This window comes from Astatotilapia calliptera, chromosome 15, assembly GCF_900246225.1.
Source record: "Astatotilapia calliptera chromosome 15, fAstCal1.2, whole genome shotgun sequence".
NCBI lineage: Eukaryota > Metazoa > Chordata > Actinopteri > Cichliformes > Cichlidae > Astatotilapia > Astatotilapia calliptera.
This window is the reverse complement of record NC_039316.1, coordinates 15,744,321-15,770,030: the sequence shown is the minus strand read 5'-3', so window position 1 is coordinate 15,770,030 and position 25,710 is coordinate 15,744,321. Positions and strand designations below refer to the sequence as shown.

Genomic DNA, 25,710 nt, shown 5'->3' with positions numbered 1-25,710 from the left:
TTTACATTTGGTGTGACCTTGACCAACACACAACATTTGAAAGGATCTCTTGAAAACTGTGGACACTAGACTGCTTACAAATAGACAGGCAAACAAACTAAGTTTGCAGAATTAGTATTTAAACTACCAGATTAATAACTTTTTTGTTTGTTTTAACAGGATGTTTTTGATAGACTGAGGGAGCAAACTGAAGTCAGCACCAGTTGTTTTTTGGGAGGATCCCAGCAGTTTTCTGTTGAGCCGATCAGGTAAAAATTCCAGTTGTAGTATTTTAGTTTTGGACCTCCTCTTTACACAGCATATCAAAGGCTCATAAACTTTTTGTGGTCCCTAGTTTGCCTGGACATGAAAATGTTAACCCCAAGCCCCAAAGGTGGAGTCACCTTCATTCCCAGATTACTGAAAAAATTACCACTTTGAAAAAAGTTAAGGAGAACCATCAAAGCCAGAACAGAGAAGATGCAGAGAACAGACAAAAGGTAAGAAAACAGGAAAATAACCATTCAGTGCTTGAATCTGTAGTATTCAGTCAGACTGCATGATGTACATGAGGTGTGAGGTGATAGAAGTAAAATTATTTCTAAAATGTGGATGTCACCAACATAGCCATTACATCTGTTACCAGAGCAACCAGGTTACAAGGTTCGCCAATCCTTTCATCCTGTCCTCCGTGCCAAAGCTCATTTTGTTTTCATATCTGTGAAGCTGCTTGTCTTCCACAATGAAAAAGGACCCACAATGAGCAAAAGAATATCATTATGAGCGTTCCCTCTGCTGCTAAAAGACCCGATTTTGTTTTACTGGAAGCAAAATTATGGATCCGATATTACTGAATATGAAAGGATGAAGCAGGGGATGTAACTCCTGCCCCTGCTCAGTTACACCCTTGTTGCATTCTGTCTTTTTCCTTCACCTGCTGTTAAACCTTAAGTTCAGTTTTCTCTTTGTGTTTAGGTTCCAGATGAGGCGTCGAGGTCAATTGGATCTACTTGTGCAGCTCTTCAGCACACACAGGAGGCCATCACTATGCTAAGAAAAATAGTATGTATAATAGAAAGAGACTTTTTAAGTGCATTCCTGCTGAAAGTATATTGATCTAGATACACAGGTAGTACGCGCTCTCACAAATAACTGACTAACATGGAGGACTGAGGCTCAATGAAATAATCAGATGTATTTCTGAAAAGTACTTCAAGCACATGAAGGCACAAAGATGGATTTTTTTTAAATAGGGCTACAAAATAAGCAATTACCAAAAGGCTTGACTGGCTATTTCCTGGCAGCTTTGTCTTTATAATCATGAAACACCATTTTTAAGGACAGTTCTTTTCATAGAAAATATTTAAAGTTTTTCATGTCATTCAAGTCAAAATCCAATCAGATAACATGCTAGACACAATTTGTCCAGTTTTTCATCTCGGTACGGAATATAAGATCTACTAACTCTGTTTATACATTAGTATCAACAGGTTGGGATGTAGGAATAGCATAGTAGTAAATAGTAAACATCACCAAATTAAGAAGAATGAGCCAAAAATATTCAGAGAATCTGACCTTTAAAAAACTGTGGTAAGTTAAACTGATGATTGTGCTTTTTCCCAGGTGAGCTCCACTGATGGTTCTCATCCAGGTGTGAAAGAGGAGTTTTACGAGGCTATACAGCAGGTCCTCCTCTGCCTCGATTCTTTGACTGACCTTCTGTTGACTTGTGGTGGCACGGTTGAAGATGAACCTCAGCTGAGGCTGCTGCAGCACAAGGTGACTGTTCAGTTAGTTCCCTTTTGCCATCAGAGCTGCCTTTATTCTTCACATATCTACTCACATAGCTGCTACACACGTACTTCACATCCACAATGTATGATCCCACATGGATTCAGAGCTAATGACTGTGACATTTGAGGGCAGCAAACTCATAGTCATGTTCAAGAAACTAGTCTGAGATGATTTGAGCTTTGCCGCATGGCACGTTATCCTGCTGGTATCTACCATCATAGATAGGTATATTGCAGTCATAAAGGGATGGACATGGTCAGCAACAAAATCTGCATACTTTGTGTGTAACAAGTGGTTATGCGAGCTACTGTTGCTTTCCTATCTATTAAAGCAGTCTAGCCATTCTCCTCTGATGTCTTGCATCAACAAGGCATTTTCATCCACAGAACTGCTGTTCACTGGATATTTTCTTTTTTTCCTGACTGTTCTCTTTAAACCCTTGTTACGACCCGTCTAGGGCCAGGCCATAACATGAGCGAGGCACTCGCTTCCCCCCCAAGACCCAAGCAGTTACACGAAACAAATCCGTTAGATATGAGGTGATTTATTTACAATGTGAATAAAGAGAACCAAAACGGGAGTGTCAACACTTCAGGGTGAGCCAAGGCCAAAACAATAAACAAAACAAACCTACACAAATCCCGCACCCCTGACCTTACCAAAAACAAAGTCAAAAATAAAGACAGAGTCTGACCTCCTTAACTAACTCAAAACAGGAGAAAACGGGTGATCAAAAGAAACGGCAGCTCACCCCTACCCACTCCACTTCCACAACTGTCAAGCGTATACTGCAGCCAGCGGCTACCACAGGACTACTGCTGGGTGATGAGGAGAAACGCGAGGACCTCTCCCGCTGTAGCACTCCAGCCTCCTTTTAATGGGCGGGTCCTCCAGCTGGATCCACTCACGCCGGGGCAGTATATCCACGCACCAATCGGAACAGGGCCCTGGCACAGCTAAATTAACATAGAAAAAACACAACACCTGCACAAACAAACACATGGACATACAAGTTCGTAACACCCTAAAGATGGTTGTGTGGGAAAAACCCAGTAGATTAGCGGTTTCTGAAATTTTTAGATCAGCCTGTCTGCCACCGCAACCATGCCACATTCTTCCCATTTCTGATGGAGTAATGTGTGTATGTGACACAGAGTGAGGAGCCAAGGTACTTGAGTCAATCTGGGATAAAGGAACGAATGGTGCTAAAATACTGGTGGGAAAATGGGAAAATAGAAGCTAATGGTGACAGTAATAAAGAGTGAACTGATTTGATATTTGCTTTCCGGAGCATTTGAATAGATGTTGCAGTGGCCAATGAATCTATCCATTACTATTATATCTTTTTTTGTCTCTCTGTAAAATTGAATGTCAGGGTTGAATTTTTACTTTCGGTTTGTCCTTTTTTGTGTTTTTGTGTGCAGTGTATATCAGCTGAGCTGGGGACCCTCTCTGAACTGATGAGTAAAGTAGTGTCAGAAACCAGGCCTCAACTTTCAAAGGAAGAACCAGATGCTTACAGCTGTTTGACCTGCCTTCAGGATTGTCTTCATACAGCTCAGCTGGTCTTGACCTCCTCCCACAATCAGCTTATTGAAGATCCAGGCCTTAAGGACCCTTGCAAGGTTTGAAATAAATTAGAGCTCACTGTCGACCCCTTTCCCATCCTTTCCCAGGACTAGATCAAATATGCAATTTTTACTTGCAGCAAAACCCAAATTCTACAGTAGCACTCAGAAACAACAGACTCTGTGAATAGTACATGTTTTACATGTCTGTGGTTGTGCAGAAACTGTGTCACTAAAACTGCTGGGCTTTGACATGTTTTAGTAAGCTATGCAGTGTAACTCAATATTCAGAATATTAGTATAAGTATTTTTAAATGTCAGTAAAATCACTCCTACTCTAAGTACTATAATCATCATATAGTTTCTGAGGTAGTTTCTATTTTGTGGTGCTTTATTCTTGTAATTTGATTAATTTCCACCATACAGGCTTAGATTTTACACACCAAGCATTCATTACTAATAGCAAACTTCGAGCGTCAAGCTGTTTGCATGTAAAGTATGTGATGCAGTCATTTTGAGTTGGTGAAGAACCTCAGTACTTCTTCCAGCACTTAAGCTAACATATTATTTGTGTCTTTCAATAGGAGATCTCCACCAATCAGCTGTGTCTTCTGGACGAGTTTGAACTTGGGCAGAGTCAAGGCTTTCCAAATCTAAAGGATGGTCCCAGTTTGGAGGTAACCACTGCTGCACAGCTTTGCTGCGTATGTGTGCATGATTAATAGCACTAGTGTTACAATACTAGAGAAGGCCTAATTAAAATGCTAGTAATATAACAGAAAAGCATCCATTACAGGCAGTTGTTATGATATCAGACAAATGAGTTTGCTGACAATTATTCAGACATATTAGTGCTTACTGAGTTTATATGGATGCCATAGTTAACTGATTACATTTCACTGACTTAGTAGTTGCTACTGATGTAGGATCTGTATTTTAAAAGTTAGTGGTATTCTTCTTAAATTCTGCTGCTCATCTGTATCTCTGCAGTGTGTGCTGGCCAGACATCTGAGGGAAAGTCCAGGGGAAAAGGCCAAGATGCAACACAGTTCTAGGTCCTTGCTTCAGGGGATAACTCGGCTCCTGGAACTGGGTGAAGAATGCATAAGAGAGAGAAAGATGAGCCAGGTTCACAGCTGCAGCAAACTTCAAGCTGTTCTCTGCACACACAAGGTATCTCACTTTCAGGAAGTTCTTCAAAACACAGACAAAGAGCAGATTTAAGTTTGGTACATTACTTCAAGAGTATGAAGCAAACTCCTGGTTTTTAAAGAGCCCCATGTTGCAAGCACAACCTCCACTAATTAATCATTAGACACCCGAGTATTTAGACCTCAATCACATCCAGTTTGTTGCCACATTTATTTAATTGATCATCGCTTTGCTCGTCTCTTGGTGATATAGAAGCTTCTGCAGGTCCTCAGGTCCCAGATGGCTTTTGTTCAGTATCTATCCCAACATGAGCCAGAAGCACTCAAGTGTCAAGAGAATGAACGGGTACACCTGGAAGCCAGGGCCAAATCACTGCAGCAACAGGCTCTGGAACAGGAAATGGCTTCTCAAAGGAGACTTCAGGTTTGTAGCCCATATTTGCTGAAGGCCATATGAATTTATACATTCACAAATGTGCACTTTTGTTTCATTTTTCCTGGAAAAACATGCATTCATAGATTCAATTTCAAAGTAGGGGTTTGGATTTATATTTGGCTCTGCTCTAGGAATGGACCCGTTGGGAGGATAATTGTGGTCGATTGGGGAGAGTGCTGGATGAGTCTGAAGCCTTCATCAGCAGATGGGAGCCTGAGGGAGATGATGATGAGGAGGAGTTAGTGCAGCACAGACTAGATGCCTGCCAGGTACATCCTGTCACACTTCACATAATTTGTTCTCACTTCTCTAAGTCAGAGTTGTTTTGTTACTTTTTTTCTTTCTCCTTAGCTTAATCTGTTTGTTTGTCACTAGGAGCTAGTTTTCTCATTTTAGTGTGATAGGTTTATTTTCATTATTCGTACAGAAATCAGTTCACGTTAACATAAAAGGTTTCTTTTTTATAATGTTTTAAAGACAGAAAGAGAAGAAAGTGCTTCTTTTAATAAGAATCCTGGGCTCTAGTCTCCTGTATTTTCCAGAAAGCCCCTCAATAAACTACAAAGATGGTTAGTTGGTTAGATGGTTAGTACAAAAGATTGTACAACTCTTCCTCGCTCTGTAGGTGATTTTCCTGAGGATTTATAACAAAGCTATTCTGTTCCCATTCAGACCGTGCAATATCACCCAACAGTTTTTCATTGAATGTTTGTTTCATCTCCCCATCATATGCTGCTACTCTGTTATTCACTTGCACAATATTATGTCACTTTTAGAATCACCTGCACTGATAGCTAAGCTATTTATTTTTCAGGATATAGTTATATTGTTACTTGTTACAGTTATTTGATATTATATTTTGCACTATCCTACTGTATATTACTATATACTTGTACATATTGTATATCGTATTCCTCTGCTTCTCTGTCTCTCTTGCTGCATTGAGCATGTGTATGACAAAAGAATTTCACTCGGGATAAATAAAGTACTTCTTATCTTATCTTATCTCATCTTAGTTGAACATTATGTCAAGTTGTATTGTTTCATGAACAGGCAGCAGTAGGACAGGACTCTCCAGTTTACACTCAGAATTAATTTAAACTAAAAGCTGACAGCAACCATCAATCTATTTAGGATTTTATATCTCATTTGGTACTGCATATTTCACCACAGACTAATTACTAAAGTGATAGTTTTGTACCATCAGCTGCCTCTGTGCGTCATGACTTGAAATCACTGTGATGAAAATACATCCCCCAATAAATTAAACAGAAACCGAATAATGAGCTTCTTTAGGATTTGTGAGAGCTCTTTTCTTCACTGCAGTCACATCGTAATGAGTAATGTGTGTATGTGACACAGAGTGAGGAGCCAAGGTACTTGAGTCAATTTAGGACAAAGGAACGAATGGTGCTAAAATACTGGTGGGAAAATGGGAAAATAGAAGCTAACAGTGACAGTAATAAAGAGTGAACTGTGAAATAAAGAGAGCTGCAACCATAGTGAAGGCTTAGGTGGTATTTTGCTTTATTGGCACTGAGAATGAGAGATGATTTTTTTTGCATCTGCTATTAACTTGTTGATTTTCTGTCCTCTACCTCTTTCACGTATCATTTTTGCACGTCAGACTTTTAAAGTGTCTCTTTGAGCATTAGATCGAGTTTCCAGATATTCTAAGCATAAGCACTGATAAGTCTCCTTGTCACTTAGCAAACACTGGTCCAGCTGGATGACAACAAAGCCACTTTAGGAGCAATTCTGGATCAGGGTAAGGTGCTGCAGGCAGAGCCCCTGCTTGCTGCATCAACCCATCAGACAGGCGGCGCTCTGGAGCTGCGTTGGAGGAATGCCTACAGGCGAACAGAGAAAGAGATTCAGCGCTGCAGAGACATCCAGGACAGCCAAATCAGGTGATCCAGGCTCACTGGGATCTTTATTATCTACTGGCTAAAGTTTAAACTGTTGCCTGCACAGAATGAAAAATGTTGCTGATTTTTTTTTCTTCATTTGTTCTTTGTTCAAATATCTGCCAAAAGTCTCTTTCTACCCAGCATGAGCTTTTTAAAAGGTTGTTAAAAAGAACTTAGACCTCCCTAACAAGATGTTCTTTCACAACCTTTCAGTTTTACTATGTGAAAAAGTGCCTCACAACCAGCTGTCTTTAGTCTTCTATTGATTTGTGTGTAAGCTAAACTACAATGAAGCCTGGTATAACCTGATGGCCTTGTGTGAAATGTTTAGAGTATAGGTATTGTGTGTGTTTCTTTGGTCTTTCCACAGTGATTCATTGTTCCATCATTTGATTGTGAAGTTAACCACTAATTACTAGGGATGGGTACCGGTGTCCGGTGCTATGATGGCACATTTCAGTGCTTTATTTCGGTGCTTTTTTTTCCTGAGCTGTGACACACTTCTAGCCAATCATTTTACGTTTCTGAGGATAGCCCAAGGCGAAGCGGTCAAAAGTCTGGCTGTACTTCACAGCAAAATATGCAAACTCAGCAGCCTGCAACAAGTGCTTTAAGCTGATACTGTGATACTGTCAAAGGAGGTAACACCTCAAATCCGATGAAACACCTGGCGACGCATAGCGTTTTTTTAAAGCCGAGAAATGCGCCGTATGATAGCTTGCTGCGAGACCTCACACCGAGCGCATCTACTGTGTGTGGGTTGCCTGTTATCTGACCCGGAGTTAGCAATATCCCCCAAAAACCCCGAAGAGGAGAGTCCTGGCCCCTAGCCCTGCCAGTGTAGCAGAAATGATGAGGATGATGATGCAGCAGCAGCCGTTCTTCTCTGCGTGAGTAGCTTAATGTTCATGTGTAATTTACGTTGAGTAGGCTAACCACGTTATTACATTAATGCAGTAAGGTGAACTAGCAAACGCCGTTGTAGTTACATGCGGCTGTCCTCTTGTTTGATGGCAGATACTCCCTTCACCCTGGCCAAAAAGGCTAAAATGACCAAAGAAAAAGTGGAAAACAGTTAAACATGAGAGGTTTTTGGATAAAGTTTGTGTTTTTTCCATTGTTTAAGCACTGCTTCCAGCCAAGAGTGATACCATATATGCCCCATAGCTGCAGAAAAGGCTAACATTGTTATCTTTTTACAAAAAACCAGCTGAACATGAGAGGTTTTTGGACCAATTTTGTGTTCTCCATCCTTTAAGCACCGGTTTGAGCACCGTTTGAGCAACGGCACCGTTTCAAAAGTACCGATTTGGCACCGGTATCGGATAAAACCTAAACGATACCCATCCCTACTAATTACTGTTAGTCAAATGTTTGTCAGTGGATTCACAAAAGTTGCCATGGCAATTTTTAATAAGAATATTAACAGCACTTTAACTAGCAACCTGCAAAAATGATCTGGAATATATAAACAAATAACTTTGTAGCATACTTTATAGGAGCATCCTGAAATCCATATCTGAGTGACTTATGTTCTTTCCACAGACTGAACAGAACATTTAGTGGATTCATGTTGTTAGGTTTTTTTTTTTTAATTATGCTCAGAAATGTTGCCTGGGCTCTTAGTCAGTAAAAAGTGAAGCACAGACCACACAAAACGTGCCAAATGAAAAACAGACATAGGCAAAGAATTACTATATGAGTTCCTACAGCAACAATTCGACAATCTGTTGTACAGAAAGTTCCTTATATTCTCATTGAATGTATTCTACAGCCCAGACATCAGAAAAAAAAACCCACTCATTTACAAGCCCTATTTATCACTTGTGGATCCAAGCCCAAGTCCTTACCTCACTCTGTATGAAGGTACAGTCATGTTCTGCCCCACTGGTTGAGCTATGTGCTTTTCCATCCTCCCCACAGATTCCACTCCAACTTTGACTTGGTGAGTGAATGGCTGGCTGGTGCCAACAAACACCTGAAGACTTTGTCAGGTCTGGTAAATCTCTCTGACCTGAGTCAGGAGTGTGTTCAAAGTAATCTCATCAAGCTGCTGGTAAGGCTTTTCTGTGTTCTCATCAAATAGCCTTTGACCTAAAGAAGATTAATAACAGCCTAGTTAAAGAATCGCTGCAGTCTGCCCCTAACATCCTAACATCTGTCTTTTTCTTACTAGTTTGCTTTTTAATTAAATGATTCCTCATCGTTCCTGTGGTTTAAGTCTTTTTCAAGCACTTCGTAAAATGCATTTGTAAAATGTTACAGAACGCTACAATCTTTGGTATACGAGGTTGATATAAGCAGATACCATAACCCTAACCCTTTATTGCATTCTATGACATGATCATGAAGAAATTAATAAAAATTTGCTTCCTTACATGACATAATATTTAATCCTGTCCCCAGCTTTAGTTAGAAAGGGCAAACACCACCTACAAAAAGTCCAAATAAATTAACACAAATTTGTAATGGATGGACATATGGGTCTAAACTGGCTGCTGGACAATATTGATTTGTTTTCTAATATTAGTTAACCTCAACATGTCCCCAGGATTTCTCCATGGAAGTGGAACGTATGTCTGTACTGAAGACCTCGGCATCCAAGGATGCTGCTCAGCTCCTCCAGCTGAGGGAGGCTGACTGCCCTGGACTGAGAACTCAGCTTACCCAACTAGAGAACAGCTGGAACCAGCTGACCTCTGACATGTCAAAAACCCAAGACCAGCTGCAACAGGTGCAGAATGTTTTCAAAAGACCCTAACTGTTAGATGAATGTTAGATGAATAGCCCCTTTCTAGTGGTTTCTATAGTGGCCCAGTTTCCAATTTATTGAAGTACTGTTGGTTTTCAAAAATAATTGGGCACTGAAAACTCCTCTCCAGTTAGGGGAGTGCAACCTTAAACCCTGCTGAAATCTATATGAGGGTGAGTGAGGATAGGGAGGACCATGAATCTAGAAGACAGCCACGATTCAATTTCTCCTGAGCATTTATCACCAGAGAGTGGAACCAGATATTTGGCTTCATAATCATTCTGATGTTTAAAAATTTGGCAATCACAGAGAAGATAAAAAAGATTTAATAATGCGGATGTGCACAAAGGTCAGATAGTAATGGAGCAGATGTTTAAAAATATAATTACATTGTTAGATAAATCATATGAAGTAATCTAAAAAAACTAACTAAAGTTAGGAATATATGTCATGTAAAGTGAACCTCCCTGCTTTCTTTATTATCTTTTCCCCTTTTAGTGTCTCCTGGCAGCACAGCCATCGATGGAGCTTCTCTCTGATCTGGAGGACTGGCTCAAACAGATGAAGAACTGCATGAACCAGGAGAAAGAAAAAGTCCTCAAGGCCAGCAGTGCAGCTCAGGTCACTGAAATCCTGCAGAATTTCCAGGTACTTAAACCACCTCTGTTTTCACTTTTTCCTCTGCATCTATTTCAATTGGTTATATTTGAAAGGTTATTTCAGTGCCAGTCTTTACTTTGAATTGACGCAACCCATCCATCAATTTGTTTGACAATCAACAAGCGAGCATCTGAAATTTATACGTTGCTTTTTCCTTGAAAGGGTGCATTTCACTGTTCTCTCCTCGATATGGCTCTTATTCTTTCTGCTGTTATGTCAGTGACATCTATGAATCACATCCTGCAGTAAAAGCACTATAATTTAAACCACTAAAACAGTACTGATTTAATTCTTCAAAGACTGAAAGGTATGAAAAATGTAAGTTAAAAAAAGTGGCACAACAGAGGCATCTACATTAAATCAGATTTGTTGGTCTATTCAAGCAGGGGAGAATCTAGCATGGTTTTTGGTTCGGTTTGCGTAGTTTTATTCATTTTTTATGTTGTTTTTTTAGGCATTCAAAGCTGCTGTGACCAATGGGCAGCTCCTCCTTCATTTCCTGTGTCAGCCCAGGCCTCAGATGGCAGACATCCAGGCAGTCCGCTCTGAGCGTACAACGTTCGCAGAGGAACTCGGTGCCTCCAGGCTGCAGTGGCTGCACTTTCAGAGAGAGCTAGAAAGTCAGGTCTCTATCTCAGCAACTAATAAAACAGGCAGATTACTACTAATCTGATGCAACTGTAACCTCTATGTTTATCCATCTATCATATTTTTATTGATGCAAACAGATTTTTCAAGTTGGACATTGATAAAAGGCTATTATGTAAAAAATATGTGTGTGAGTTCATAGTGTGCTGCATCAGTGATTTATATCGGCACTGGAACCCCAAAGAGGCCATAAATCTATATTACTTTACAGCAACAGGAACAAGAAAATACATTTTTTAACACGAACTCGGCTATAAAGACATAACTTTTCATGACTTTTTTGCTTGTCATGATTCATCCACCGTTTGGCTTTCTCTCATCAGATTTGTGGCGCTGAGCAGATCCATCGCACTTGTGCAGAAAGGGAGAGGCGTTTGCAGTGTCTCCACGGCTGGATAGAGCAGCAGAAGAAGCAGCTGAATCAGTGGAAACAGCCCACCAGCCAAACTCTGGCTCATAAGGCTCTGCTGGAGTGGGAGGTAAAGTAACAGGAGCAAAGAGATGAGGGCCTTTTGTAGAGTATCATCCCCTCCACTCTGGTCTGATCTGAGAATGTGTTTTTTTTTGTCAGGCTCTTGAGGGTAGAGTGAAGGAAGTGGCTGCAGCTCTACAAGAGTTAAAAACCACACATGTGTACGATAAAAGGGAACAGGAGCGCCCATGTGATGTTGCCTTTTCTAATGAGGCAGAGGGCATCAGTCATGCTTGCCGGGATCTTAGTCAAGAGGTAAAAGTCAGTCTTACTATAATTCAGTGCTAGATTACAGCATATTAAAACACAAGCTTTATAAGCTGTAAATCCTGTCCTGAGCAGATGATGAGAAGTATTTCGGCCTGAAACACCTTGGACAACATGTAAAGTTATTGCTTTATGCTTGAGTAACACTTCCATACACAAAGGGGTCACTTATCATGATAGACCCACATTGACTCATCACTCAGTTTTGCATTTTCCCTCTGCAAAGTGTTTTCAAGTTTATTGTTTTGGCTTTATGTCCTTCCACTCTTTCACTTGGTTTATTCTTTTTTCTGTCCCTTTTTCCAGACGTAGCAAACAAAGCTCTGATAAACTCACCCTGATCAGCACCATATGCCAAACATGGTGCTTAGTGGAGTCATATGTCTTACAAGTTGCTCAATAACTGCACAGAATGCATGGAGTACTCAAAAAATCATTCCAAATGTCAGATGAACTGAGCTACAGTATAAATTATCTTTATAAATGGTCTTGTTTCTGGCGGCCTTTCTAGATGAAAGCTCTGAGACCTGCGCTTCAACAGGTTGTGGAAAAGTGGAGTTGTTTCCACAGAGATCTGAGGGATGTGACTCTGCACACCACCAGGGTGCGCTGTGCCTTTCAGCATCAACAAGCTCCTCTCTTCTTGCTGAAGCAGGCAGAGGGATACGTGGACTTCCTCCTGGTAAGCCTTGTTGGTGAACCTTTATATCCAACTGTGTGCATACAAAGCTACAAGAAAAATAATCACATGTTGTATTTCATTCTAACAATTATCATATTAATTAGTTTGACATGTCAGTTCCTGAAAGCCTTATATATTTGCCAGTGTTAAAGCAACAGTTTAGAAAAACAATGTTTTTGACCAACCAGCTGTAGCTATATGAAGTTAAAAGCCCCTCATTCTAGTTGTGACAGATTTAGAATAGATGTAGGCACTCACAGATGTCAAGCCGTCAGTGCTTTTCAGTCTCTAAGCTTTAGTTTAGAGTAAGAAGGAATATAAAAGAAATGTGTTTTATGTCCCACAGCAACTCCAGGAGGAGGCTGGAAAAGGAGAAGCACTTTGGGCAGCTGTGAACAAATCCTGTCAGAGTCTTGTAGGGTCTCTCCATCATGGAGCGGCACAGGCACTACGTGATGAAGTGGAAGGAGAACAAAAACGGTCAGAGGCCTGCGTTGCAGTGCACGCAGCAATATTTCAATTAACAACTAAACATGTTACAGTTGCACACATCGTCAACTAAATCAGGCAACTATGGTCTTACTTTGTGCATGTTAGCGCTATACAGCCGCAAAGTAATCAAGCATTGCATCCTTCTCAGGTGGCAGAACACGGTGCAGGAGATAAAGGAGGAAAACATAAAGACAGAAGAGACGCTTTTGGTCTGGCAGGAATACACTCGTCTCTCTTGTAGCTGCTCTGCACAGCAGAAACACCTGCAGCATGAGTGGGAGGAGCTATCAAGGTCATCACTTTCAGCTGGACACAACACTCAAGCCATAGATGGCTCAGTAAAGGTGAGTTTAGGGCTGTTACTAGACTGTCTATACAGAACAGGTTGTTAGCAGAAATCAGCTGCCTCATACGCTTATGTAATGCTTCAGTATGCGTGTGTGAAGTTCTAGCAGTAAACCCACTGTTATCCACAATGTGATTTATGTCATAATAATAAAAAAATTCAAGTTATTGGATTTGTTTCATAAGGTTTTAAAGTAGCTTAAGACTGAGTAGATCAAATATCTGAAAGCATGAATAAATTTAAGTGGTTGAATTGAAACTATTTCTGGGATTATTAAAGGTTATCTTGAGCAAGCAAATAAGCTTATTAGGATTTAATAGATCTTATTTTTCATATCTGCCATTCTCAGTATTTAGAGCCATCAAATTCCCCCTTTGACTCATCCTGTACCTGGCATTGGTTTAGAGAGTACACGAATTACATACACAATTTAATTAAATGTTTTTCTCAATGACTGATCCTCTATTCTTGGAACTGAACAGGCAGCATGCATTTACTGGCAGAAATATCCAATGTGGTCTGTTCAGGTTTCATACATCTGATGTCCCCTCTTCGTGCGTAATTCTGATGCAGTATTACGTGTTTAATTTGGAAATTCTTTCTTTTTCTTTTTTTTTTTTAACAAAAAGCTTTTGCGGTGCTATTAATATTGGGGTTTTTCTTCTTCAAAATACACAGAAAAGTGTATTTTGTTAGAAAAAGAAGCTCTGATCTTCTGCTTTATTTTAAAAAAAATCCTCAAATAAATTAGATGAAAACAATTTGAAAGGTTAAAAAGTTTTTCTGTTAAAGCTGCTGCTTAAAATTAAACACACTACATGGATATATATGAATATGAAAAATCAGAATTTTGTGTTTTTTGTTCTTTTATCCAGAAGTTGCAGGGTGCTGCTGAAGAGCTGCAAAGCATCATGGGAGATGTCTTAGCAGCATCCAAGCCTCTTATTGGCCAGCTAGAACCACTACCTGCAAATTTAATAAGATCAGAAACCAGACTGCTGTCGCGTGGCATCCTGTTGCTAAACAAGGCAATTGCAGAGAAAAAGAGGAGTGTTGAGGTGAGGGAAGTTATGTGAAATATTTTACCTGTGCAGTTTTCTTTCAGTCTAGCTTCCCACCGTATGAGAATTTATTATCGTCACACTGAGTGCAGAGGGACACTTTCTCAAACTCAAACTGTTATATATACTCAGTTACATTTCTTTGAATGTGCAGGAGGATTTAGAGCAACGTAAACTATTTCACGCCCAACTGGAGGTGTTCAAAAAGCAGATGCAGGACTTACAGCAGAAACTAAAGGCCGGCAAAGATAACACAGACTCTGTAAAGGTTCGTCGGACTCACTATTGTCTACATCCCTGTACACTTTATTAACAAATGCTCTTAAACTACAGTTGTTTCAAATATACCTGGGTTTGCAGCAGGTACTCCAGGAGCTCTGTGGTCTGTTTCCATCATTGCTGGACATCAGAGACATGAGTGGCCACGTGAATCTTAACAAACAGGAGTCAGAGAGACTGCACGTACTTATCAGGGAGTGGGTCGAAGTCATGACTCGTTCATCAGACAGGTGAGGAAGTTCAATTCACGAGAAAGCAAAGATAGTAATCTATGTGTAGCTGTCTGCACATTTAACAGTTTTTCAGGCAAATTCAGATATTTATGTATCACATAGCAGTGTTCAATCATCATAAACAGAAAGTGTACCCTCTATTCTTAGGTTTTACATATTATAACACAGTAAATATAATTCTTATCAGGGTAAAGGTTAGCTAAATACAATCTCTTTTATCTTTTATCAATTTTAACTCACTTTTAAAAATAAATAAAATTAAAATTACTTAATTTTTATTTTGACTGTGAAAGTAAGAATTGCACGTCAGTTTCGTTGTTCAGTGTTTGATTGCTACAATGGCAATAAAAGATTCTGATTCTGAGGAACAACAAGAGATATTACACCGCGTCTGTTGGGAAGCACTAATGCAGCAATTCATTACATTTTTGTTAAATGAGTAATATATGGTGTATGCCATATATGTTATATGTTATATATGTTATATATTAATTTGAACTTATAGTTACTTAATTTTAATTTCTGCAATGGACCAGATTATTTTTATTGTGTCCTGATACATAAAGCCTCATAACTGAAGGTGGGGGTGTTTTTTGTAGTGTTGTTGTCTATTGCCAAATTCTTCTGAGGAATAACTTATTGTGTCATTTTCTGGAGACAATGGATGCACTGAGTGTTCTTTTTCTGCGCTGTAGTAAAAGAAAGCTTTGCATGTTGATGTATGTTACATTTCTTTCCTAGAGAACTGCAGGATGAGTGCCAGCGTTCCCTGAGTTTTCAGGAAAAGAGTGGAAGATTGACACAGATCAAGGAGAAACTGGAGCAGGAAGCAGTGTGCAGAAAAAACCCGAGTTATCCAAGCCTTCAAGAGATGCTGATTGTCCATCAGGTAGAATATGTTTTATTCATTTTTAGTTATAAAAACTATGTAAAAACTGCTCTATTAGCTCATTTTAATCAGCAAAGTTGATAATCATCTTTATACCTCCTATAAGTAACTATTTGAAAAATTTGATAATTCACTTTGAAGCCAAACTAATGACCTCCTCGACCCAGTAATTTCATTTATCGCTGAGACTGAGAGCATTGCAGCACTGGAGCAATTTTCATGTTATTTTGAAGAAAAGCTGTAATGCTGCAAGAAATGTAATTACAATTTTATTACACTTTTGAAATGTTTAATCATAAACAGTGTTTATTTAAAAAAAGATAAAGAGTGATGTAAGAATCACATTGTGCCCTCTTTTCTGCTCCCACAGAGACTTCAGGCTGACATAATTGTTGGACATCAGCTTCTGCAGCATCTTCTCTGTGATGCAATCAAATCCATGGAAAAAGAAACAGGAGAGAAAAGGTAAATGATGGATAAGTCAAGAAAAGGCTTAGAAGTAAATACTTTGCATATAATTATTTTACATAAAATGCTTATTTGTTGTTGCTAGTGTAATAAAATAACAAATGTATCAGTAGAATTTTCTTTAAATACATGAGACATTAAATGGTCAAAGTATAATCATAAAAGAAAATATTTGTAGAGTGCATACCCTTTTGATTTGTGTGGGAAATAATACAGCTGCAAGGATCCATTGCAAAAGACAAATGGGGGTGGTGATTTGACTAATGAGAGGTGGTTGTTTTGAGGTCTTAAACTGACTGAAAATAAATTACTGTGTGTGTGTGCATGGCAGACAACTGCTGTATTTTTCCTCGATGTCCTTGAATCCATCTTTGAATTCTTTGAGAAGCTTGGAACGGTTTCAGAATTTTGAAAGAACCCAGAGGGAATTTTCCCTCACTGCTGGAACCGCTGCTCACAGCTGGAAGACATTTTTAAGATCCCACTTATTTTGCAGTTGGTAATTTATAGATTGCAGATAAATCAGCTGTGACAGAGATGTCCTTATGCTGCATTAGTTGTAAAATTTTATGCTTTTTGTTTTTATGTGTGTATGTATGTGGACACACTGTAACACAGTTTTTATCGCCTCCATTTTATTTTATTTGTTTATGTGGTTTTACTTTTTGGTGATTGTTTTGGACCCAATGACACACAAAAACTGAAATTGTATTTTGTTGGTTTGTACAGATCTGAGCTCACGGCACAAGTGGTCAGTTTAAAGAATGGCTGGTTCAGCTCCGTGGCTCTGGCTGGTCAAAGCCGGACCTTAACAAAGGAACAGCTGCACCAATGGAGAATCTACAAGAATGGTTTGAAACATCTGTGGAAGTTGTTGAGGGACGCTGACTCTTTGCTGCCCCCAACTGGACGCTTTCTCTGTGCAGTGGATCAGCTGCAGAACTGTGTCGATGATTACCAGGTCAGTATAAAAATGTATTTTACAATGCAGTGAGAAAAAAAATTTGTTTTTTTCTATATAAAGTCTGACCATGAAGTTTAAGTAATCCACCCATAAAAATGTGGGGAGATTTGCTACGTTCATGAAGATTTCACAGTTCTCAAACCCACAGACACTGAATCAGGGCATGCGTGTTACCAGGAGAACGCTCATTGTTATTTTTTACGAGATTGTGCACTAGAAATTCCTCCTATGGCTGCGGGAGTACATCAGCAAAAGACATGTCTGAATGGCAATCCATACCATTGTGTGACAGCATGCAAAAGTTGTTGTTGTTTGCCTAAACCAACACAATCTTTGCTGATGAACCAGCCGTACTCACCAGGCTTAGCTCATTTGTCTATGTGTTCAAAACCAGAATCAACAGAGACAATTCAATTCAGTTAACCTCAGTGTTATTTTATATAGTTGCCTCAAGGCGCTTTGTATTGTAAAGTAAAGACCCTGCAATGATACAGAGAAAACCCCAACAATCAAATGACCCCCTGTAAGCAAGCACTTTGGCAACAGTGGGAAGAAAAAAATGATCTTTTAACAGGAAGAAACCTCCAACAAAACTAGGCTCAGGGAGGGGCGGCCGTCTTCTGTGACCAGTTGGTGGTCACAGCAGACGTGTGCTGTGGAAGAGAGGAACGAAGGAAAAGGGGACAGAAAGGGACTTCAATCTAGAGCAGCTGAAGTCCCAGAGATGCATGAGAAGAGGGCTTTGAAAGGGAGATCAGTTATATTAACTTAACATTTTAGGTTTTTAATGTTTTTACTCAAAAGTTTCACCCTAAAGACTATTTCTCCCCACATTTTTTCAAAGTGTATCACAGAGTCTCTGGATCAGCACTCCACTGTGTACACCCAGACACTGAAGGCTGGAAAACATCTGTGTGAAACAATGAAGGACTCAGAGTGTTACAGTCGACTGCAGTCAGAGTTTCAGGCCATAGATGAAGCCTGGCAACGAACCACATCACTACTGAGGGAAAGAAGAGACATGCTTTACACCACTGTTGAGGTAACATGCCTGTGTTTAATTTTTAGCATTTTTATGCTATATCTGAATCATCAGTTATTTAAAAGTGTACGAGTAAAATCCATATCCGAATCTCACTGTTTTGATTAATAGTCAAAAGACTTTATACAGTTCAGAAAGACCCAAGAAACCCAAAGCTGAAAATTCAGAAAACATAGAGGTCAATTTGCCATAATTTCCTGGGAATTCACTACCATCAGGGAACTGCAGGAGACAGATTCATGTGTCACTTTTAACAAAAAAAAGCCCACCCACGTGAAAGGTTTTTATCAATCATTAACAATAAAGAATAAGTTGAACTTTGGTGAAATAAAGGTCAGCACAGCAAACTCCTTCCCATTGGTTTTCACTGCATGAATCATATTCATTCAGCTTAGTTTTACTCCATAGCCTCACCAGGAGGGCCCAACCCACAGATTTATAGCCGCTGACAGAGCAAGTCGTTCTCATTCACTTGGATCATTTCTCGCTGTTCTGTCAAAGACATTCGCCAGTTTTATGCACAAGGTGTCCTTTGGTGGCTGAGCTTGATATACTGGATTGTGGCACCCAACACATCATACCCAACATGTTAATACAGCATGAACTGCTGTATTTGATTTAAACTAATCAAGCCTAACCCAAAGGATCAAATGAAAGTATCAGGAAGTAAAATTTAAAAAAATAAATAACAAACAACAAAAATGAGTGCGTTTTATTACCACACTCCTAACATACACTTGTAGCTCTCTAAAATAGAACAAGTATTGCCTCAACTGTTGTATCAAGGCTCCAACACCAAAGGAAATATTTTGCATAACATGGAAAGATGTAGGTGAGAAAGAAAATCTACACATATAAAAGGCAAGATAAACATTTACCATCCACTCTCCAGCTTAATCAAGAGACAGCATATTAGGTTTTACCTTAAAACTGCATTTATATCACTGCCTGATATGTTTTGAGTATTTAGAAAACTGCACCTTCAGGAAAATCAAGAAAAAGAGTGTGTCTGTGCACTAACAAAGGAGTAGGAGGTGTCTGCTTTGCATGACCCATATCTAGGACCTGATCCCAACCAACCCATACATACACACACGCACACACACTCAGGCTGGTGTGTTGCCCTGGCACTGAGCTCCTGCCAAGAGGGATCAAAGAGCGACTCAAATCTCTCCATGATCCACATCCAGAGACAGCTGGTTGCCAGTGTCTGCCCCTTTCATTCCTTCAGTGCTTTACTGTAAGACCTAGACAGACCAGACATCGAACAAAATACCACCCTAATCTTATATTACAAGTAATACCTTTAAAAATACCTTTAAAAATACAGATACATGAGCACACCCTTTCATTATTTTTCGTCAAGTCCTGCTAAGCGTGCTTGCTCTCTGACTATTAGAATATTCAGACCCTAACATTTGTGTTGGGTGAGCTGTGTTAATTATGACATCTGACTGGTTTCGTGACCAGAGAGAGGTCATGCAAAGTTGTGTTAACCCCTTTAAGCTCAACAGGATCCAACCCGGACAAGGGAAATCCCTCTGAACAGCGTTTTAAAGGTCAGATCACACATAGATTGATAGAAAAACAGAATTGACTACTGCAGACATCATACAGAATAATATATTACATTTTTAAGGACCCAAAGAGCTATGGTTTTGTAACATTTTAAAAAAAAAATTTCACTCAGGATTTATCACAGCATCTGAAAGCTTGACTGTTAAAAAACTAAGAACACTGATGACATTCTGAGTTTTTTCCTTTTATGAGGTTCATTAAATTTATTTTTGGAAGGCACATTTGGTGTCTGATAATTTAACATGTTAAAGCTGTCCCTGTCTTCTCTGAGGCATTTTATTGATGTGTTTTCAAGCACACTCCAGAGATCTCTGACCGCTCTGTGTCACGCTGCTTGTCTAGATGTGGTCTCGGTGTCAGGATGGAATCAGCAACATCGTGTCTGAAATGCACGAGTTAAAGATGAAACAACAGACGTGTGAAAGACCGGAGGACTCCGCTCTTATCCAGGTGATTTAATATAATATTGTAAAGGATGTGTTTTCATGTGTTTGTGAATGTATGAAAAGTAGAGGGATATAAATTGTAGAAAACTGCTGCGGGTATTTCAGAGCTCCACTTTTCTAACAGTGGAGTGAAAATACATTTCATAACATACTGTTTAAGAAATGAAGGCAATTTTTGATAATAAAATGAGCTGCTATGCTGTATGATTTCCAGACATAATAGAACCTTTTGTACTCAGTTGTGCAAATGAAATCTACCTCTATTCATCAAAGCAGTTAAAGAGCTTTTAAGCTTTATTATAGTTTTATTGCAATCAGCCTTCACAAAGTTTCAACAGTAATGCAACTCCATATATAATAAATGTGCATGTTTGCTACTTTTCCAAAGCATTAAATTATCTAGAAAACACACAGTCTGTAATTTACAAGTGTATCAAGATCAAATATGTAGAAATATGGCCTTTGGTTCTGTCAGTGCAGAGAAGATTAACTCTGTTTAGATTCAATTTAGATTTTAATGCATGAAAATACATTTCAATTTGTGCTTTAATATATCAAGGACTATCAAGGGTTTCACTTGCATTCCTGATAATAGGGTTTTCACATTTTAGTACTGCGGCTTCTTTCGCCAAGGACAGTCACCTTCTCTGCTTCGGAAACAGTCTTTGAAAAACTCTTTGTCTTAACAGAGTAGGACCTCGTTCTCTGCAAATTAATTCTCAGAATCAGATCCACATGCTGCAGAAAAACAGGTACTGAGGGTTGCCAGCAGTGGACATTGTGTAATTTACTGAAATAATATACTTACTGAAAAGAAACAGAAGAACAGAAACTGTTTTGTCATTGCTGTGACACTGAACATTTGACATCTCTCTATGTATGCCATTGGCACCTATATGACAGTAACCTATCATTTAAATCCCAATAAATCATTTGCAGTTTTCTGGACTGGTCTGAAAACTAGCCAGTTTCTGAACACTTCAATTTCATCAGTAGCTACCCCCATCCCACCAGAGAACCCCTGAGTTTACCCCCACCCCTCCTTTATTTAATATCCCCATGCTTTCACTCCCCTCCCCCTTTCTACCCCTTCTACCCTCCCCCTGTCCCGTCCACATCCTTTTAATCTGGACGGTCAGAGCGAAAAGAGAGAAGCGTGTTCACACACAACTTGTACATGGCTATCTGACCGGGTGCTCAAGTGTGCATGCTTGTGTGTGTTATGCAGGAGACTGAGCTCTCTCTGCAGCATTTGGCCATCGGATTGAAGGAACTGGCCAACATGAAGACGGACCTGTCCCAGTATGTCACGGCCAGTGACTCGGCTCTGCTGGAGAAGCAGCTGGAGCAACTCCACAGTCAGTGGGAAGAGCTGTGTATGAAGGTGAGAACTGACAGAGAAGTTTATATGTAAACAGAGAGCGGGGGGACTGTGTGTCTTAGGGACTGCAGATGAAACAGGTAAGAGAGAGAAAGAGAGGTTGGGGAGAGAAGGAGGGAAAAGTTGCTACCAGCTGTGTTTTGGCGGTGACCAGCAGCACAAAGCCTTACACCACACACAGAGACACGCACACAAACACACACAGACACTTACACTCATTTGTGTGAGAAAAGAGCCAGCATGCGCAGGTTCATGGAGGGAAAACTGCATCTGTCTCCTTTTCAGCAATTTGCCTCCCTGCAAGCCAAATGACTTGTTTGTTAATATTTCCTCTGCAGTTTGGTGAATCTCACAGGTTGTTTTTAGATTGTATCCAGCAGAGCTTGTTCTGCTCGTATCAGCCAAGTAAAGAGAAGTCTTTTTAAAGTGAGAGCTTGAAAAAGTCAGGCTACCACGAGCAGTCACATGAAGCTGTCTAAAACAACAGGGGGTTAATTCTGTAACTACATTATTGCAGAAAGTAGCTCCGCTGTATACACACAGGCTCAAATTCCTGCGACTAAGTCTTTCGGCTTAGGCACAAAATCACTCTTTTTCTTGAGAAACACACAGTTATGACAAGCTCTATACATTTTTGTCAGGGATTATGGTTTAATTTATGCTCATGCTAATAGAGTCCCCAATTATAGTCCACCTGCCCCTGTCTTGGCAGGAGTTACTGGGTTTCACGGTTATAGCAACAGCAGCCAGGAATGCATTGTGTGTGTAGTACTCTTGTTTTCTGTATGCAAACTGAAGTAGTTAAACTTAACTTTGCACAATACCATCATGTAATTGCCTGAAAGCCATCTGATTTCTTCCAGTAAAGACCACTCACTCACAGTTAGGTGTGTGTGATTTTTGTACTGAATCGTTTTTGTTAGTTTGATATAGAAAAGTCTAGACAGTAGTCTTAAAACGAATTTTTGTTAGTTTCAGCTGATAGATCACACCAAACATTTTTAATCCGTATTCATCCCTGACATGGCCGGGGGGCGTGGATCTGAGCCACTGCAGTTTCCTCTGCATAGTTAACAGGTGGTAGGTGGGGGAAGCCACCGGAATGGGTCTGATGAGCAGATGGCTCGGCTGGGCTAAGGGGGATTCAAGGGACTGGATCTATTGTTCCAGGGAAGCACTAAGTCCTCACAGGGTGACCGCGGCTCACAATGCACCCTAAATTCTCCTCCATTCCGATGCCAGTTCATTAAAACCAAAGCGGGGCTCATTTTAAAATAAAAGTGTCACTGAGCAATAAACTATGGCTGATGTAACATGCCCCATGGGCATGCTAAGCCCTTTAGCTTCAAAAAGATTATCACCCCCCGCAGCAATGAAATGGGGTGTTTTCATGGTATTAAGCTGTCATTAGGTAAATGGACCTTGTTAATTTCATCAAATATCAAGACTCTCCTGGGGATTTTTCTCAATTCAGTTGATTACTGATGAAATGCTATTTAACTGTAGCAAGAGAACATTTTTGCCACGTTTTAATCTTTAACACCATGTAATCACACATTTTTATGCTTTGGGGCTTTTGAAGTGCCCTACAAATTTCATCAGTTATACACCCAGTTGCACCAAGTTCAACCACACAAATGCTTTTTTGTGCACTATATTTGGGTCAGACTGTTTCTTGGATGCATACCAAGGGGAGTCAAAACAATTAACCCTGTTTCAGACTGGACTGACAGTCATAAAGAGGTTCGTCACCACTCTTTTTGTTGTTTCCTGCAAGTCGACAGTAAATTTGCCAACGAAAGTACCACGTTTACAACTATAGATGATTTTTCTCTCCATGATCTGCTTGTTAATTGTAACAAAACATTGTAAAAGATCTTGGAAAGTTTTAGTTAGAGAACCAGTAGATGTGCTCTGCACCATAGCACTTTGTAACTGCCAGCACTGAAGATTTATTAGAGTGAATTATTTTAGCGGGGCTTTATATATTGTAGCAGTATACCCAATGTGCAAACATAGCATGGTGATTATCTGAGAATAGGTAGTTCACACTTGTAATCTTTAACTTATAGCACTGCTTAAACACCACTTTTATTGCTTTGACTCTTCTTAGGTGTCATCGCGCAAGCAGGAAATCGCAGATCGTCTCAATGCGTGGACCATCTTCAATGACAAAAACAAGGAGTTCTGTGATTGGCTGACTCAGATGGAGCACAAAGTGTGCCACCGGGGAGAGCTGAGCATCAAAGAAATGGTGGAGAAACTAAAGAAGGTACGAGGCGTTGCCCAACACTAGAGTTTCACAGACAATAATCACCTCAATCAACAAAGGGATTGTTTATGGGTATTATTTTGACATTACTTTGAGGAAGTGTGTGTTCCAACAACTAGTTCATGAACTAAGGCATTCATATAAGCTCTATTTTAAGTCCATATATGAACTACATGTGCTGTGTTTATAACAGATGGTGGCCTAGAATTGATGATCTATAGGCCTTTTGTTTTTTCACAACAGTTGTCCTTCCTGTCTCAAGATGAAGTATGATTTCAGTTATTTTAGAGGTTGTGTTTTTTTGCTTGTAGATGACCGGAGAAAATTGGAGCCCCTTGTCAGTACTTTTTATTAAGATAGTAGCTAAAGAAAATACTTTCTGGTAAAAAACCCAGTGCTTAAGGGAATGGAAATGGGCAGGTTGAATGACTATAACTCATCCATTTTATGGCTTTGCACTAAAACTTGATTAGGTGTGAACTTTTTCCCGATGAAGAAAAAACAGACAACATTTGGCTAATTGCCCTGTATCGTTAATCATGAGTTTTGATGTGGTTTGAGAACCACTGGAATAGTTTCCAGGTTTTCCAAGGTTACTTGCTGTTTTAAGGACTAAATGTTCACAAAGGATATAATGTTCATATATCAGCATCGTTTCATGTTTCCTTACAGGACTGTATGGAGGAAATTAACTTGTTTAGTGAGAATAAAAGCCACCTGAAACAGCTGGGAGAGCAGCTGCTCTTAGCCAGCGACGAGGCCAAGCAGGCACAGGTCCACGAGTCGCTGCAGGAAGTCAACCAGCGCTGGCACAACCTCTTCCACCAAATCGAAGCCAGGTGAGAGCAACCACAGCCGCCACAGAAGCTGCATGGTGTGACCTGCTAACAAAAGTGTTTATTTATGCCAGTTAAACACTTTGCAAAAGGCACTTAAGAAAGCAAATTGTGTATATACAGTGTGGCTCCCCATTCAGGAAGCACCTTTCAAAGACTAAAGGTAAAGTTATGGTAAGAATAAAAGATGAAGTGTGTATTTGTGCATGTGGCCAATGGTTTATAGAAGATTCAGGTTTATTGTGTACAGAACCAGCAATTCACATCATTATCCCCCCACCGAGCACTTTTCACATCAAACCTGCTCAGCAGTAAAAGGCATAATTAAGGACCAAAAAGGCTGTAATTAAACAGCAGCTCTTCTGGGTATCCATCCACCTGCTTCTGCGTTAGCTATGCTCTGCAGCTGTCAGGAATACATGGCCTCCAATGTTCAGACTGCAGAGGTTAAGCCTCTGTGTTTGTAAACTGTTACTGCCCCCCCTGACCCCTTAAAAACAGATGGACAGTCCTGTGGAAGAGCAGGAGATACAGACTCCTCTTTTTGCACTGCTGTTTAGCCCCTCCACCTCTATCATGAAAAAAATTGGCTGCGCCTAGCCTCAGACGGGAGCATATGTCCACTCTGAACCCCCCCCCCCCCACCCCCCCCCCCCCCACCCCGTAGCCTGTCACTGGGATAACTATTGAAGGTGGGTGGGTGGGAGGGAGGCATATGTCGGTATGTATTAATTGCTGATTTTCAAATTGAGGCCCTCTCAAAAGACCCAGTGAGCAGATTTAAGCTGGCTTGACCACATGTAGACAAGATGGGAGCCAAGAATTCTTGATGGAGAAGAGTTTCTCTGCCATCCTGTAGTCTGCCAATAGATGAACTACACTATCTCTGTTTTTTTAACTGTCTGCCTCTGCTAGAAACATGGCATGCACTTTTTAACCCCAGAACAGTCAGCCAACGTGTGCTAGTGAACTTAACCGAGCAAAGTCCTGGAGCCTAAATTAATTTAGATGCTTCTAATAGAAATAAAGTGTGAAACTATGAGGTTTCTTTATACACTTCTGTATGTAAATTGTAGAAGTGAAAATTCTGCACGAATGAGGAGC

At 40.0% G+C, this 25,710-nt stretch overlaps 1 protein-coding gene across 2 annotated transcripts in view; it reads left to right on the top strand.

Moving 5' to 3' along the window:
• syne2a (spectrin repeat containing, nuclear envelope 2a) overlaps window positions 1-25,710 on the top strand; it is an 88,299-nt gene that overhangs the window by 48,017 nt on the left and 14,572 nt on the right. For both annotated transcript variants that reach the window (XM_026142781.1, XM_026142782.1), the window contains 30 exons: window positions 160-248; window positions 335-479; window positions 955-1,041; window positions 1,603-1,758; window positions 3,198-3,398; window positions 3,926-4,018; window positions 4,332-4,514; window positions 4,746-4,916; window positions 5,060-5,197; window positions 6,639-6,838; window positions 8,762-8,894; window positions 9,390-9,572; window positions 10,089-10,238; window positions 10,705-10,875; window positions 11,222-11,377; window positions 11,470-11,625; window positions 12,149-12,319; window positions 12,666-12,799; window positions 12,960-13,155; window positions 14,033-14,215; window positions 14,373-14,486; window positions 14,579-14,727; window positions 15,472-15,619; window positions 15,990-16,084; window positions 16,817-17,048; window positions 17,896-18,093; window positions 20,014-20,121; window positions 21,346-21,501; window positions 23,612-23,770; window positions 24,443-24,609. In XM_026142781.1, the coding sequence (XP_025998566.1) occupies window positions 160-248; window positions 335-479; window positions 955-1,041; window positions 1,603-1,758; window positions 3,198-3,398; window positions 3,926-4,018; window positions 4,332-4,514; window positions 4,746-4,916; window positions 5,060-5,197; window positions 6,639-6,838; window positions 8,762-8,894; window positions 9,390-9,572; window positions 10,089-10,238; window positions 10,705-10,875; window positions 11,222-11,377; window positions 11,470-11,625; window positions 12,149-12,319; window positions 12,666-12,799; window positions 12,960-13,155; window positions 14,033-14,215; window positions 14,373-14,486; window positions 14,579-14,727; window positions 15,472-15,619; window positions 15,990-16,084; window positions 16,817-17,048; window positions 17,896-18,093; window positions 20,014-20,121; window positions 21,346-21,501; window positions 23,612-23,770; window positions 24,443-24,609 (4,622 nt within the window). The remainder of the gene's footprint in view (window positions 1-159; window positions 249-334; window positions 480-954; window positions 1,042-1,602; window positions 1,759-3,197; window positions 3,399-3,925; window positions 4,019-4,331; window positions 4,515-4,745; window positions 4,917-5,059; window positions 5,198-6,638; window positions 6,839-8,761; window positions 8,895-9,389; window positions 9,573-10,088; window positions 10,239-10,704; window positions 10,876-11,221; window positions 11,378-11,469; window positions 11,626-12,148; window positions 12,320-12,665; window positions 12,800-12,959; window positions 13,156-14,032; window positions 14,216-14,372; window positions 14,487-14,578; window positions 14,728-15,471; window positions 15,620-15,989; window positions 16,085-16,816; window positions 17,049-17,895; window positions 18,094-20,013; window positions 20,122-21,345; window positions 21,502-23,611; window positions 23,771-24,442; window positions 24,610-25,710) is intronic.